The sequence below is a fragment of the Lissotriton vulgaris genome, chromosome 1_2 (assembly GCF_964263255.1).
Source record: "Lissotriton vulgaris chromosome 1_2, aLisVul1.2, whole genome shotgun sequence".
NCBI classification, from domain to species: Eukaryota; Metazoa; Chordata; class Amphibia; order Caudata; family Salamandridae; genus Lissotriton; species Lissotriton vulgaris.
Window position 1 is genome coordinate 191,899,928 of NC_141686.1, and position 17,127 is coordinate 191,917,054.

The following is a 17,127-nucleotide window of genomic DNA, read 5'->3' on the forward strand; positions in this document are numbered from 1 at the left end:
TCTAATGGATGGATACCATACAGTCTGGCTAAGGCGAGAGTGAGCTTATAGACAAAGAGACTACATTACCAATAGGGATGAAGTATCAAGCATAACATATAAAACTGTATTTGTTAGACATTTGAAATGTGCATAAAGATTGGCACACACTAAACTAATACTCATATCAAGGAGAATGAAAGACACTCACCTTGAAGCTGTCATGTATTCCTATCCAGTAGGCGCCTTTGTTGAAAGGATCGGCTGGTTTTCCCATCAGAACAAATACAAAATCATTTTCTTCTTGGCTGTGAATGGAGGCCAAGTGAGAATTGTAGGAGAGACAGGTTGACTTGAAAAGACAAACAAAATGTACATCAGATTAGACACAGGGAATGGCGCCTGATTCTATAATGTAGTGTTATTGTTATAATACAATGATAATTCTTGACTTTAATATTCAGCCAGAAAGACAGATGTGCTGCGTTGAGAGGAGAAGCAGCACCAGATTGATGAAGACTTGGTGCTCTCTTCCAAAAGCTCTGATGAACTTGTAGGCAGCCAAGCACCTCATATACACTTTTGCATTATAATGCTCTGTGTGAGATGATGTCTAACATAGATTTTGTACTGCAAGGGTACTCTCACAGTGCAAAATGCTACACTTTGACATACTTTGCATAAGTGCTATATAGTACAGCACAAACAGACATTTTGAAAAGTGTGGAGGTAAAAATTGTTTCTTCTACTTTGTATCAAAAACCATGATTGGTTGTGTGGGAATGCTCATGCGGCAGCCATTGGATGCCTTCTTGATGCAAAGTAACGCAAAGTAGTGCAAAGCTTTGCTTCATGTTTCTTTTAGGCAAATTTCCAGGACAAAATAAGTTTTGCACTGAAAAGTAAATACCTCAACACTTTGCCCTCATGTGCTTCACTGTTGGATACTTTGCACTGGTACACAATTACGCATTAAAAGCCATCACAACACCTTTCAGGACAAAGTCTTTGCAGTAAAGATATGGAAGCGGATAACCACATGTAGACATATCATAATGATACAAGAGGCCTGGGGTTTCTTCTTAAACATAGGGAGATGGTATGTGAATACTCAACACTGATTGTATATGGCTTCTTTGATTTTCGATATCTTACAAATCACAAACAGTGGACCTTGCAGAGTACAAAATGCACTACCACTGTGTAGCAATACTGATAGCTACTGGATTTTATTGGTAAGAGATTACAAAATGCAAGATACCTATTCCATCTTAAGTCATGTTACTAAACATCTAGTTCAAGAGGACTGGAATATGCTTTCCAAACCTTACCATGAAGAAAGTGGCAGGGCTTTTTATTAACATTATGTCTGCCCCCCGGCTGACACCAGCATGAGGCTGGGTTGTGCAGATAACTAATTTCTTGCCCACAATGAAGTTGGTGCTGGAAAGAATAAACAATCAACAAATAAAGAAAAACTGAAATGTAGGCTATGAATCCTTGTTTCTCCTCAAATGTTCCTCTTTGGCAGAGTTTGTTCAGCACCAGCTTCCAAGATCTAAGCAGTGGGTGTTGTTATCAAACGTGCAGCAGGTGTCTGGCACCGGGGCCCAGCGGTGGCTGTTTGAGGTAAAGTTTCCATTTTCCTTCCTTTAAGTGGGGTTTATGACTCTCTTGCTATGCCTCTGGTCTCTATAGAGACAATCGCTCCTATGCCTGATGCTGACCCTGGCCATGCATATTTTAGGCTGGAGCACAGTCTTAGCCTCAATGTGCTGAGCAGTGAAGCATGTGAGGCATCGCGTCTTGGTAGGTAGCATGCCTGAATGCATGGCACCTCATCAAGGAATGCATTCAGCTGCAGTGCAAAGCGCACATCTTGGCTGAGATTGAGAGCTCTTCAGTAGATCTTCATCACATGTGAGCACAGAACAGCAGCAGGAAGCCACCTATTGCTATTGGCACACAAATACATTTGTTGTGCTGAGGTGCGTGCGTGTTTGTGCCAGGAAACCCCTAAGATTGCCTGGCTGTGTGACTCTTGCATCCATGAACAAAGTCCAGGCAATGAGATCCCTGGACACTGTGAGTTGGTTCCACGAAAGGGGGAATTACACCTGAACATACTAGTCGGTGTGACATGAGCATTAGTCCCCACTGTATTCAGTGTGTGTGGATTTTTACAGCTTTTAAAACAAACTCCCGCAAGGTATATACTTTGAATGTCCTTATGTATTGTACTTATGTAGGGACATTGCATGAGTGACTATAGGTTGGGCAGTGGTGCTTCTGTGAGCGGTGAGTGCAGAGACATCCCCAGCACAGTCAATATGAATTGAGCGATATGAGATATGTGATTGGAGAAGCCTTGTTCTTCCACATGCCAACAGGAACAGTGCCAGCAGGTCAGATGATAGGCCTGTTTATTGAGGATACTGAGGTACAAGTACTGCTGTAGGTCTGCACGTTTCTAGATGAATGTGTTACTAGTCCCCCAGTTTTTGGGGATTAGGATGTGACATGGAAGAGTACACTAATCCAGTGCTCATGGGTTGTGGGAAGGGTCTCTCATTCTCTTGTGCATTAATGATGAATCTGTTGTGGAATTTGTAATTTGTAGATATTTAGAAAAATGTTTAGATAGGAGGCTGGATAGGGTCCCTGAAAGTGAATACTAGCAGTCAACCTAAAGTGCAATGCTGGGTGCCCCTTTGGGGCGGGGGAGGGATACAGCACAGGCAGTGTGAAAAAGCACTGGGGAGGCAGAATAGTATGGGAGATAGAGGTTCATTTGTAGATATTGTGAGCATCATTTGTATCTACTCAGCTGCTCCAACAGGAGTGTGCTGCATAGTCAGTATGGAGGAAGTTCAAAGCTCAGCACTTCATATTATCCATGCGGGGGGAGGGAGGGCTGTAATTGTTTCCTTTTATTTCTTCATTTATTCAGGCTTTGTCCCACAGAAATGTGTGTTGCAAACTGATAAGTTGCTCTCTGTGAGTAGGTCCTTTTGTTTTGTAGGAAGCCAAGTTTTGTTAGATCACTATCTGGGAACCACCTTTCCAGAAGTATGGGGTAAGGCAGTGAATGTTACTAGTATCCCCCATGTTTCTGTGACATGGCAACCTATTTAGTGGGTTCATTGACTAGAATTGCGCAAGGCATAGGTAATTTTAAAAAAAACAAAAATCCTAATCTTTATTAAAAATGTTACTTCACCATTGAATTGGATTTTTAATACCTATAACTACAGTTGTATAATCATTTTTGTGGCTGGTCCCATTCCTAAAATATAGTATTAGGATTGTATTTTGAACTCAGGTTTACTAAATAGGACAGCTAGTCCTGCCATGGTGAAAAAAGTGAAACATTGTGTTTGGGTGATAGTCACTGTAATTACATATTAGCCTTACATTTCTACATGTTCTACTTTTAAATACCACAAACCCCACCTTGTGAGCACCAAAGTCTACCCATGACCTATTCATATTTAAAAGAAGAGTTTTTACCTGTCAAGAGTTTATGTTGACAGGTTGAAATGCAGTTTTTACAGTTTCTACAGTCAGGCTACACTCGTAGCCCTAAAGCCATGTTTGCACTGCCACTGTAGTGGGCGGCACAATAGGTGCTGCAGCCCACTAGTGTTATTTAACTTCCAGACCCTAGGTACACTGTGTACCATATATTCTGAACTTATAGTCAAGTTAACTATGCCTAGTGACCACGCATAAAATGTGGATTTCCTACAAATGTTTATAACATAACATCCCATGTGTGTTAATAAAACACTCATTCACCCAGAAGTGTATCTTGGTGCTGAACACCAGATGATTATTGTTCCCCAGCTCAATTGTACTAATTTTATCAACCTAAAAAAAAGGAAAGGTTAGCTTAACCTGCCAAGATTTGTACTTATAGCCATGAGGTCAACTATAGATCTCTGGAGTGGATGCGTTAGCCCATGGAGCCACTATGACCTATTCTATGTGCTGAGTAAATGTTTCATTTTGGACAACCCTTAACATGCTTATCATGGTCAGTACTCTACAATCCAGCAGTAGATCAACATAAATATTGACAGGGAGACCTTTCAATAATAAAATTAAAAAATGTTTTATTTACCAATCCAAGTGGCATCCTCCATCTTGGATCTGTCAGTAAAAAAGGAAGGTAAATGTCCCACTCATAATTCCACTAGGGCTTGCATATGGTATTACACATAAGCGTGCAGTTGAAGTGATGCTATCATCAGCGGCGGTTGCATCATTGTATCTTTTATTGTTGCTACTGTACAGCATCAATATTTTGCACACTGCCGACACTGTGCGGCATCATGAAAAGGCATTAACAAAGCCAATAGGCCACAAACGTTAGACCCATTGGCTTTGCCATAGCTTGTTTCTTGTATATGTCTATTTATTCCTTTCCTGCTCCTCTTTTTTTAAAATTTTTGTAGCCCCTCTGATAGTCCTGCAGGGCTATCTGATTTCCACTCTTTATCTGATTTCCACTCTTTACATCTGCGGTGTGTTGAATCCTCTGTGGCCGCTATTTCTAAGCTTGGCAGCCTTCATGTAATGATATTGTTCACAGTATACCATTATTTTACCATTTCAAGATAGCCACCATATACAGAAGCATTGAGTTAGCCACTTTGGATTAGTACAGCAGGGATTCACAACATTATTTAGCAATCGAAGATGTAAAGACATTGTGATGTTTAGCGATTTACTGTTAAGCCTGTTAGCCTTTAGGTGGTCTTCCCCAAAAGTTTTTGACTTCACCCCTCCCATTTTTGCTGAATTTATTTTTGTTAGTCTTAGGAACTAGAGCACTTTACCACTGCTAACCAGTGCTAACATGCTTGTTCTCCCTCCCGTCAACATGGTAAAATTAGTTTATAACCAATTGGCACTTTAAATTTACTTATACATCCTTAGTAAAGTGGCCTGTGAATTAAAGGCTACTAGTGAGCCTGCAGTGCTTATTGTGCCACCGACTTAAGTAATTCCTTAAAGCATGTCTCAAGTCTGCTTCTGCAACCTGTGTGGGCAGTATTTACCTGCCAATTCAACATGGCAAATTAGACATTTTGCCAGGCCTAAATCTTCCTATTTAATGCAGATAAGTCACCTTTAGGGAAGGCCCTAAACTGTTTTTTCAATACTGCAAGGCCTGCTTCTCCCATAGGATAACGTTTGCTTAATTTATTAGATTTAATAAGTGATTAGGTTCAATTGCAATCAGGTAGCGTCTGTGAGTCTGTTATCTTAAGAATTGTAATCCAAAACACTTTTTAATGGTAAACAACTCCGAAAATGCTACTTTTAGAAAGTTGGCAGTTTCTTGTCCTAAACATTTGGTCCCTGCAGGCTGTATCCTGGGTCACATGACTACGTGTTGCTGGCAGCTAGTCTTTGTTTATTGCTCCCAAACAGTGATAGAAAGGAGGAATAGGTGTTAGCAGGGTTGGTCATTACTGTAGGGATGAGGGGAGGAGCAGTCAACTAACACACTTGCACATCACAAAGGTTCTGCCCAGCGCACTCAGAAACGGTTTAAAACTCATCTTTTGTGTCCCGAAACAAGCTGGGGCCATTGCAGGAAGGAAGGAAACTTTAAACACCTTAGTGGATGGGAACCTCATACTTCAAATCTGACACCAACTGTAAATACCCTCAGATTCAACTCTTCAGTAAACATCTGGACCTGTAGAAGACTCAAAAGAGGAACTGCTGTACTACTCTGCTGCAAGAAGGACTGCTACTCTGATGCCCAGTTACTCTGCTGCCCTGCTGCCTGAGTGAGAAGGACTGGAACTGCATCTTGATCCTGATCAGAGCCTCAACGACGGAAAAGGCTTCAACCACCTTGAACCATGCACTTGGAGTCTGCCTGCTGTAAGTCATGTCCTTCGAGTGGTGCCACCCCGGTCCAGGACCCTCTGCCAGCCCAACAGAACAAACGCAGCATGAAGCATTTCCTCAGAGACCCACATTGGATACTGCTGTGGGACGTATCCCCAAAGCAGGACCTCAGCCGCTTCTCTGAACCGCTGCTGCATGACGCATCCTTGGCTTCGCATTTTATCCCTGCAGAACCTCAAAAATGTTGCTGCAAGACGCCTCCTAAACACAGGACTGTGCATCGCAGCCCGCAGCTCCTTGGAACTGGTGCTTCACAACATATGCTCAATGCCGTATCTTGCACCAGCTCGCAGCCAGGATTTAAAGTACTTTGTTAACAGGCCTAACTTGGTCAAGTATGTGGTACGCACTTCATCGAGGTCAACCTGAACTTGTGACTTCATCCCAGTCTGGCGTGACCAGAAGACCACTGTTGGCGCTTTGTGCTTTTTGGCACTGTGTTCACTTAAATCCTTCAAACTTCATATCTCTGAGACTACTGATTTAATTTTTGTCATAAATTATTTATACATTTTTTCTCCATTTTTCTAAGTTGGTGTGGGATTTTTTTTCACTTGATTATTGTTTGAAGTCCTGCATAAACCCTTTTTACACATTGCCTCTAAGTCAAGCCTGACTGGTTGTCTACTTAGCTAATAGACAATTAAGCACCAGATAATTTGGTTTTGCGTGTGGCTTCAACATTACAAGGATCTCGGTTGCTGCTTGAGTAGATTTTCACCCCACTGAACTAGTAACTCAATTTCCTACAGCGGTTATCTTGCAATAGTATAGTGCATAGTGTATATTTTTGTATTGCTCCAAGTAGGCCAGCACATGCTTCTAAAGTTGGTAGCTATGTTAGAACTTTAAAAAAATAATGCATTTTATGTTATGTTATACAGATTTTGAGAGCGCAGTGTCACTGTCAGCAAGACTGATTCTGGTTTCAGTTCCGAATGGTCTGAAATCCTTAAGTGAATTTTTGGTTGATCCCTGCATACAGATTGTTCCCGTAAACCATCTTGCTTATGACAAGGGCATGTTTGAAAGTTTTTGTTGGACCCGGCCTCGTGGCGTGGTCCTCGCTGATCTCCGCAGCCCCAGATCTACGGGTGGAACTGATTCCCGTCCACCCAGAACTGTACATGACACTCCTCCACTGGACCTGAGACAATCCCCAGACCGCGTGCCTGCACCCGTGCACGTGATCATCAGACTCCATGTTTGGCCACTCCGGCCGGCCGGCCGCCTTCTTTCCTTTCGGCAGCCCTGGCCTCTCCTGGCTGCAGCTAAGCCTGCGCATCCGGCGCGCCCAGATCCACCCGGGGGGTGAACGACTCACCAAGTACCCGAAACCCAGACTTCCATCACACCTCCGGCCCCCTTCCGAGGAACTGGTTTCCCTCACTCCTCTGAACTATACCTGGGGGCTGGTTTCGATGGCACCTTGGGCCTCCTAGTGAGCTGGCTCCAGACCTTGATGGGCGTCTGGGATTCCATGGGCGCATGATCTAAAGCATCAAAGAACCAACCGCCGAGATGATCAGGCGCCTGGCCCTCAGACCTCCGGCCTCCTGCCTATGAGGGTCCGGACATCAAAGGACTCGTTGACTATAAGACAGCCTGCCTTCCACCTAACCGGGAGTTGTATCTTGGACAAGAAAGCCATGCTGATCTGATCGCGGCTGACTTTGAGTAGAACAGACTCTGACCCACCCGTCGCGGCTCACCCTAGAACCCACGGGACCTGAACCATCGGAGCCCTGCTGACGCTGTCGCGGCTCCCTCTTGAAGCACCAGACCTGAACATCGGAAGCCCTGCTGACGCTGTTGCGGCTCCATTGGCTTACGAGTGCGACGGAGTACTCCTGCCCAAGCCCTGCTGACCTCGTCGCGGCTTGACGAACTCTCTGGTCCGGCTGGACCATCGATGCTACCCTCACGATCATCTTGAACCAGAGGTGAGTAGAACAGCAAGTCCCATCGCCAGCCCCCGTACCCCCCAGTTCGAGGATTGAGAACTGTGCGCAGGGTACGTGGCGTGCCAGCTGGCCTCCTAAGACTGTTCCGCTTCCCCGATCCCTTGTTACGAGACTTTCGCCATCCCTTGATCGCTGTGTATTGCTCCTTACTTTAATCTTGATAAAGTTTTTCTTGATAAAGCATCACGGTGTAGTGTCCGTTCATAAGTGTGGTGTGTCGACAGTGTGTACGATCAGTCCTCCCCGGTGGGGACTCCCCCCTCGATAAGACTAGGCAGTACTTGTGAGAGAGGAGGTTCCAGGTGGTTAGGAGAGTCCTCTTGACCCCTGGGGTCACCGCCTTCCAACATTGGTGGCAGCAACCCGATACGAACCTACGTCTGAAGATCGTACCACTGACACACTACCTGAACCTACACGCAGCAAACACACAAGAAAAGTGCAACAATGACGACTACAGAATCTGGTGTAAAGACAACCTTCGACAAAGACCTCCTGGAAGACTACACACATAGAGAGCTGAAGCAGTTCTGCAAAGAACTGAGTATCCCGAGTACCGGACTAAGATTTCCAGAACGCGCTGACCGCCTGGGTAGAGTCCGGAGCATCTCTTCCCCCGATCGAAGACGAGGGAGGGAGGCCACAGACCGAACCCGGTACACCGACCGGTGAGAGAATCCAGCAACCGACCCGGAGCCCAGCCACCGGGAGAGAGCGGTCCTCGGAGGAGATGGCCGATCGAGAACGTGACCGAAGCCATGAGCTCGAACTAGCACGCCTCAAATTAGAGGGTGAACTTAAACTCGCAGAAAAAATGTTGGCGGTGGAGCAACTGCGGCTCCAGGGAGAGCTAGAGGAGAAGAAGCTCCAGAGGGAGCATGAAGGACGGAAACTTCAGCTCGAGCACGAGCGAAGCCTCAAGGAAATCGAATTGAAAGCCAGAAAAGAAGCAGCCGGATCACCGGGCCTTGGGGAGCAGGTGGTCCCCAAAGAAACGAAGGTGCATATCCCCAAGGACGTTGTAAGGGAATTCTACAAAGGAGACGACATCCAGCATGGTTCAAAGCATACGAGGTGGCCATGTCCGCTCACCGGGTCCCGGAGAAGGACTGGGGGGCCGGCCTGTGGAGCCGCTTCCTCAGCAAGGGGAGAGACACCCTGCTGGACCTACCGACGGCACACATGAACGCCTACCCACACATGAAAGACGCTCTTTTATTCCGCTACGGCCTAACGCCAGAAATGTATCGCCAGCGGTTTAGGGAGTGCAAGAAGATTCCTGGCACTACCTGGGTGGACTATGTGAACTACTACACCCGGGCCCTAGATGGGTGGATCAAGGGCAGCAATGTGACCACCTTCGAGGGCCTAGTCGACCTAGTGGCTTACGAACACCTGTCCGCAAATTGCTTTGTGGAACTAAGACAGCATCTCCTGGACAGCAAGCTCGCTAACCCACGGAAACTGGCTGTGGAAGCCGATCGATGGGTGGCCACCCGAGTCCAGAAGGTGCCCGGGGGAGACCCCCCACGGAACGACCAAGGATCTTCCCGCCAGCGAGGTGGGGGAGGTCGGGGCAAGCAGCAAAATTCCCAGTCAGGGACCCAGCGTAGTCCCCCCGGAAACCAGTCCCCCCGCTCTCCTCCCTCGACGAGAGCCGCTCCGAGTGCAGGACCCCCGGGGCTCCGCCCCAGCTCCACGTGCTTCAAGTGTCAGCAACCCGGGCACTATGCCGGTAACCCCCGATGTCCCCTGACCCCGAAATCCACTCCCACTGGGTCCTCCTCTAGAAAGATATCCTCAGTAGCCTTAGAAGAGGAAGAGGTAGAAGAACAGGGGGAGTGGGAACCCGCAGCCATGGTCCTAGCCTCCCGGAGGGATAGTGAGATGATCCCCGGAGATTATCTGCCCGACAACACCGAAAAGTACCGCCAAACAGTGAAGGTTAATGGGCGCAGCATAGGAGCCGTTCGGGGTACAGGAGCCAGCATCACGTCTGTTAGGTACACGCTAGTTCCTGAGTCCATGATCATCCCCCACACCTCCTGTCGGGTGATAGCAGCCGATAACTCTGTCCGCACCTGCAGGATAGCCCAAGTCCCGTTTGAGTGGGAGGGGGTCTCGGGCGATCTGCGGGTCGCAGTTTGCACGGACATGCCAGTAGACTGCCTCCTGGGGAATGACCTAGAGAGTTCCCAGTGGAAAGAGGTAGAGAGAAGGACCCATTTAGCCATGTTAGGACTGCCCCAATGGGCCTGTGTGAGCACCCGGACCATGACGGCCAGAATGCCCAACCCCGAGAACGAAGAGCCTGAGTTCCCCAGTTCAGCCCCTGATGTCCCCGAGGGCGGCGAGCACCCCACGGTCCTCGGCCAGCCCCCCCTCGAAGAGAATGCATCCGACGAGGGTCCCCTCGGACCAGCTGTCGAACCACTCTCGACCATAGCAGATCTCCCCGAGTTGGCCCAGTGGCGCCAAGAGGAAGGACCGTCCCGAGAGGAGTTCTGCCAAGAGCAGACCTCCTGCCCTGCCCTAGAGGGGCTCCGCTGACAGGCCGCCACCCAGGCCGCTCGAGACCAGTCCGGCTCCCGTTACCTTTACTGGGAAAACGGCCTACTGTACAGTGAACAGAAGACCGCGGAACTAGGATCAGCCCGTGTGCTGGTGGTACCCCTACGTTTCCGCGGACTCCTCCTCAACTTGGCCCACGATGTGCCCCTGGCAGGGCATCTGGGCCAAGATAAGACCTTCCAACGACTAGTGACCCATTTCTACTGGCCCCACATGCGGGCTGATGTGGAACACCACTGCAAGTCCTGCCCCACGTGTCAGGCTAGCGGCAAGAGGGGAGGCAAGCGCAAGGCTCCCCTCCAACCCTTTCCAGTTGTCAATACGCCCTTTGAGAGGGTGGGGATCGACATCGTCGGACCTCTGGAGCCCCGGACCTCCTTAGGCCACCGGTTCATTCTGGTTCTGGTCGATCACGCCACCCGATACCCCGAAGCCATCCCCCTCCGGACCGTGACGGCCCCGGTCGTAGGCCGGGCCCTCATGGGGATCTTCTCCCGGGTGGGATTCCCCCGAGAAGTGGTAAGGGATCGAGGGACGAACTTCATATCCCGGTACATGAAGTCCCTCTGGCAACAGTGTGGGGTGTCCTACCGGTTCACCACCCCCTACCATCCCCAGGGCAACGGCCTGGTTGAGCGGTTCAACCGCACCCTGAAAGGGATGATCATGGGTCTTGAGGAGCCCTTGCGACGCAAGTGGGACGTCCTCCTACCCTGCCTCCTGTTCGCCTACTGCGAGGTACCCCAGAAATCCTTGGGGTTTAGCCCTTTTGAGCTGCTCTATGGGCACCCCGTCCGGGGTCCCCTCAGCCTGGTCAAGGAAGGCTGGGAGCCGACGAACTGATTGACCGCCTAGGGTCGGCTCAGTACCTTAGTACCTTCGATCTCACCAGTGGCTACTGGCAGATCGGCCTCACGGAGAGGGCCAAGAAAGGTCTGCTTTCTCCACTCGGATGGCCATTTCCACTTCCGAGTCATGCCCTTCGGCATGAAAAACGCCCCCGCCACCTTCCAGCGACTGGTCAATCAGGTCCTCGCGGGGTTGGAAAGTTTCAGTGCCGCCTACCTAGATGACGTTGCGGTGTTCAGTGCTCAGTGGCCCGAGCACCTGCACCACCTCTGGGAGGTGCTGGACGCCCTGCGTCGAGCCGGGCTCACCATTAAAGCTAGTAAATGCCAAATAGGACAAAGCTCAGTGGTATACCTAGGGCACCAGGTCGGCAGCGGCCTTGTGGCCCCCCTCCAACCCAAGATAGACGCAATCAATGCCTGGGAGACCCCCACGACCCAGAGCAAAGTGCAGGCTTTTCTAGGGCTCACAGGGTACTACCGTAGATTCATCAAGGGGTACGGGAGTATTGTAGGCCCCCTCACCGAGTTGACAGCCAAGGCCAACCCCAAGAAGGTTATCTGGACCCCCGCCTGTCAGAAGGCCTTCGAAGAATTGAAACAAGCCATGTGCACCGCTCCAGTCCTACAGGCCCCTGACTACTCCCGAGATTTCGTGGTTCAGACCGACGCCTCCGAACACAGCATCGGGGCCGTGCTCTCCCAAGTGGACGACAAGGGGATTGATCATCCGGTAGCCTTTATCAGCCGGAGGCTACTATCCCGGGAGCAGAGATGGAGCACCATCGAGCGAGAGGCCTTCGCAGTAGTCTGGGCCGTGAAGAAACTGAGGCCCTACCTGTTCGGGACCCACTTCCGGGTCCAGACCGACCAGCGTCCTCTTCGGTGGCTCATGCAAATCAGAGGAGAAAACCCTAAACTGCTACGCTGGTCCATCTCCCTCCAAGGGATGGATTTTACTGTGGAACACAGAGAACCCCCAAGAAGATGGGTAGTTCCCTTCGTCTTTCAGCTGGAGGGGACGCATGTTGGACCCGGCCTCTTGGCGTGGTCCTCGCTGATCTCCGCAGCCCCAGATCTACGGGTGGAACTGATTCCCGTCCACCCAGAATTGTACATGACACTCCTCCACTGGACCTGAGACAATCCCCAGACCGCGTGCCTGCACCCGTGCACGTGAACATCAGACTCCATATTTGGCCACTCCGGCCGGCCGCCTTCTTTCCTTTCGGAAGCCCTGGCCTCTCCTGGCTGAAGCTAAGCCTGCGCGTCCGGCGCGCCCAGATCCACCCGGGGGGTGAACGACTCACCAAGTACCCGAATCCCAGACTTCCATCACACCTCCGGCCCCCTTCCGAGGAACTGGTTTCCCTTACACCTCTGAACTATCCCTGGGGGCTGGTTTCGATGGCACCTTGGGCCTCCTAGTGAGCTGGCTCCAGACCTTGATGGGTGTCTGGGATTCCATGGGCGCATGGTCCAAAGCATCAAAGAACCAACCGCCGAGACGATCAGGCGCCTGGCCCTCGGACTTCCGGCCTCCTGCCTATGAGGGTCCGGACATCAAAGGACTCGTTGACTATAAGACAGCCTGCCTTCCACCTAATCGGGAGTTGTATCTTGGACAAGAAAGCCATGCTGATCTGATCGCGGCTGACTTTGAGGAGAACAGACTCTGACCCACCGAGCCCTGCTGACGTCGTCGCAGCTCACCCTAGAACCCACGGGACCTGAACCATCGGAGCCCTGCTGACGCTGTCGCGGCTCCCTCTTGAAGCACCAGACCTGAACATCGGAAGCCCTGCTGACGCTGTCGCGGCTGCCCTGCTGACCTCGTTGCGGCTTGACGAACTCTCTGGTCCGGCTGGACCATCGACGCTACCCTCACAATCATCTTGAACCAGAAGTGAATAGAACAGCAAGTCCCATCGCCAGCCCCCGTACCCCCCAGTTCGAGGATTGAGAACTGTGCGCAGGGTACGTGGCGTGCCAGCTGGCCTCCTAAGACTGTCCCGCTTCCCCGATCCCTCGTTATGAGACTTTTGCGATCCCTCGATCGCTGTGTATTGCTCCTTACTTTAATCTTGATAAAGTCTTTCTTGATAAAGCATCACAGTGTAGTGTCCGTTCATAAGTGTGGTGTGTCAACTGTGTACAATCAGTCCTCCCCGGTGGGGACTCCCCCCTCGATAAGACTCAGCAGTACTTGTGGGAGAGGAGGTTCCAGGTGGTTAGGAGAGTCCTCTTGACCCCTGGGGTCACCGCCTTCCAACAGTTTTCCAGGTGCTGATTGGAAGCCGTTTGAAAATTATCCTTAGCATCTTCAGGGCATGGAAGCATTATGCGGTGATGGCATTGACTTAAGTGATAATGTTGAGATAGCTGTTGATGATGATCCTAAGGTTCTTGATGTGAGTGGTGGGCTTGGGGGTTGGGTGTCGGTTCTAATTCTTTTGGCCAACAGGCAAATTCCCACGGTGGAGTGCGTTTTTCAATGATCATGATTTAGGTCTTGTCAGTGTTCCGCTTCAGACTGTTGCTTTCCATCCAGTGGGTGATTTCAGTCTGTGTACTGGGCATGTTGTCCATGAGGGAGAGAATGAGTTGAGTGTCATTGGCATAGGAGAGGACTTTGATGTTGTGAGAGAAGATGATACCAACTAGTGGGATCATGTGTGTGATGAAGGGCTCAGTGAGGATCTTTCCGGAACAACGCAGATAAGGTCACAGGCATCCAAGGTTTATGGTCCCAGGCTGACTGACAATTTCCTTTCAGTTAGGAAGGAACAGATCCATCAGATTGCATTTCCTTTGATTCAGATGTCAGTTCCACATTGCATAAGAATGGGGTGGGAGACTAGGCCAAATGCTGTGGTGAGGTCCTGGAGGATGAGTGCTGCAATGTCACCTCCATCCAGAGTCATGTGGATGCCATCTATGGTGGGGATGAGGGTGGTTTCAATGCTGTGGTTGGGTCTGAAAGCAGACTGAGTGGTGTTGGGGAGTTGTTGGCTGTTGAGGTATTTAGTTAAGCGTCTATTAATGATTTTCTGTAATTCCTTAGCCATTGAGAGATGGTCGCTGACTACTTTGTTTTCTTTTTTTCTACTATATAATTTTAATTTGTCTTCTATGTGCTTTTAGGAGTTTGTGTGTGCTTTTGGGAGTTTGTGTGTATGTTTTACTGTGCATGAGTAATTTGATGAATGAAGCATGAGTCAGTCAATGGATGAATGAATGTATCTGTGCATGGATGAGTGACAGCGTGCATGTGATCTTATCCACTGGTTGCTAGTAATTTAAGCTGGAGGGGGCATGCATCCATTGATCTACATGCATTCACAAGTGTGCACATATACACACACCATTCACAAGCACAAATGCACACACATATCACCGCACACACTCAAAAATCCACATACTTTCATACATGCACATATGTAGGCACACATCAAACATTAAAATGAAATGAATTTACCAGATGCTGCAGAGATCTTGGCCTCGAGCCTCCTGCAGGAGTGGTACTGCAGTTGTCACGTATTGGATGGAGAAATCGGCAATCCCTATCTGTCACAGAGTGGCATAGGGTCAGTGAAGCTTGCTAGCCCCACACCATTTTGTAACAATGTGACAAATAAAAGGTGCTCTGCATTGGGCACTTCATGGCTTAAAACCCCCAGGTGCGAGGCTATCAGTAATGCTACCCCTGACCATGAGAGGAGGTCCTCCCAGTGCTTTGACAGGCTGAAAAGGTCACACACACAGAGCTGTGACATCTTCAGCACTGCAAAAATCAGCTCAGGCAACTAGGTGCCTCCGCATTTAAAGCAGCATTATAGGCTCTCCGCTCTTAAGAATGGACCACTCCTGATCTTATCATTGACTCAGGATACACTTTCTGTGATAATTGAAAGCTATTGTCATTGCCAATGCTTGTTTACAGAATGTTCTACCGGAGCAGAATCATTTTGGCACCACCCTTTCATGTTCTAACAATGCCATATACATGTACACATAGTCTATGTAATTGTGTGTTTTTTATCATTAACATAAAGTTGTGCGCTTGACGGAGATACTTGCTGTATAACCTAAACACTTACATGAGTGTGTATACTAATGTTTTCTTCATATTAATACCTATTTGCAGTTCTTGTTTATATCTGCATTTGTGTAGATTAAGTGACTCTTTGGCTCAAATACATTCACATATTCAGTTAAATAGTACCCTGCATTTGTTTTATGACTATATATTGTGCATTCAATTGTGCATTGATGTATTTTGCAATGTTAGCTTGACCAAAGGCCTGAAGCATTTGAATCTAACATTTAACCTTCAAAGCGAAAGTTGTTTGCTTTGCATGTTCTCTCCTCTGCAGGTGCAGTCTCAAGGCATTCATTACTTAGTGAAAGGCAGATTGTGTATGCAAGATTGTGAGGCTCAGAGAAGAGCAGAGGCAAGGACGAGAGGCACTAACAAACAAAGGGAGTAGCAGCATTCACATGATATCTGGAGACTGGAATAATCCAACAGCATTTCTGATGCAGAGACCAGGAGATTGGAGTAGTAACGCAGGGCACCAAGTTTCACAGTTAGAAGGGTAAAAGTAGATGGACTCATGATTTAAGACTCTCAAATGTTCTGTGGAGTTTAACAGATGGTCATATTTTCAGTTTAGGCAGATTCCCCTTAGACTTGGAGAGGTACAGACCTCCCTGCGATATCTCAGTTGTGTGGCTTTATGCTATATAAAATTATTTATTTTGGAGAAATTCTCCAGGAGTTCTACAATGCTCATACCTGCTTACCTTACTTGATTTGATTATGGTATTCCCAATTATTGTTGTCTAGGTTAGATTTAGTTTAGATTATCTAGATGTCTGCATGCATAATTGGCAAGATGACCTCATATCGTATCCAAATTATTTTCCTTATCTTCTGAAATGCTAATGCTATTACTGAATTTCTTGTATTCTTCATGCTATTGAGACTGAACTTTGCTATACAATTTGGTCTGCTGGTAGTGATTTTGTAGATTTACAATATATGTCTGAGATTTTTGTGTATGTTAGTCTGGCTTTGGATTTGTAATAAACCCACATTTAACCTCATCTATCACTTAGGTTTTCAGTGTGTACCCAAATGGGTTACCCTGTAAATTGAACTTGCGGATGTTGTCAATTCCTCTTTTCCTCAGGGGCCTAAAAAGTTTAATTGCAGGGAATTTAGAGATAAGCCCAAAGGTGCTGAAACACTATTGTATTCATGACATTAGCTTGGGAACCTGTGTATACACCTACACACACCACATATTTAATTGGTCTCATAAATCCTACCATACTAATGGCAGTGGTGGGCATCACTAATATGCATACTTGGAATGTCATCGTTGTTAATAAAACATAATTATAGCAGTGTAATAGGTTACATGGCATTATATAAAGGACATGGAGATGTGATCAGCATTGATCATCATCCTCAACACATTGTGGCCCATTTTTACTAAAGGTTGCACCTTTTAGGTAATTTAGCACTGCATATGTGGGCCTTTAAATTGGTTAGTAAATTCATAAAGCAAGAATCCTTGTAAAACCTTAGTAAATAAGAGCCTTTGTATTTATTAGAGCATGCATGGAACTCTTACCTCTGCCTCTGGCCAAGACACTATGTCATTGAATCGCTTGTAGCAAGCATTCTTATACTGCACCCATCCCTGATCACAGGAGCCTTGAACACAGAGACACCTTTCATTGGCATTTATTTTTGAAGTTGGTGTCGGCTTGGCCGTGATCTGACAGTTACCTAGTAATATTCAAAATACAAAGCAGAGAGGGGGGGT

General features: G+C 48.0%; 1 protein-coding gene across 1 annotated transcript in view; it reads right to left on the reverse strand.

Moving 5' to 3' along the window:
• LOC147734888 (alpha-N-acetylgalactosamine-specific lectin-like) overlaps positions 1-17,127 on the reverse strand; it is a 71,900-nt gene that overhangs the window by 29,608 nt on the left and 25,165 nt on the right. Inside the window, exons 3-4 of the mRNA XM_086953669.1 lie at positions 16,933-17,090; positions 191-331 (exon numbers count right to left, since the gene is read on the reverse strand). Coding sequence (XP_086809795.1) covers positions 191-331; positions 16,933-17,090 — 299 coding nt within the window. The remainder of the gene's footprint in view (positions 1-190; positions 332-16,932; positions 17,091-17,127) is intronic.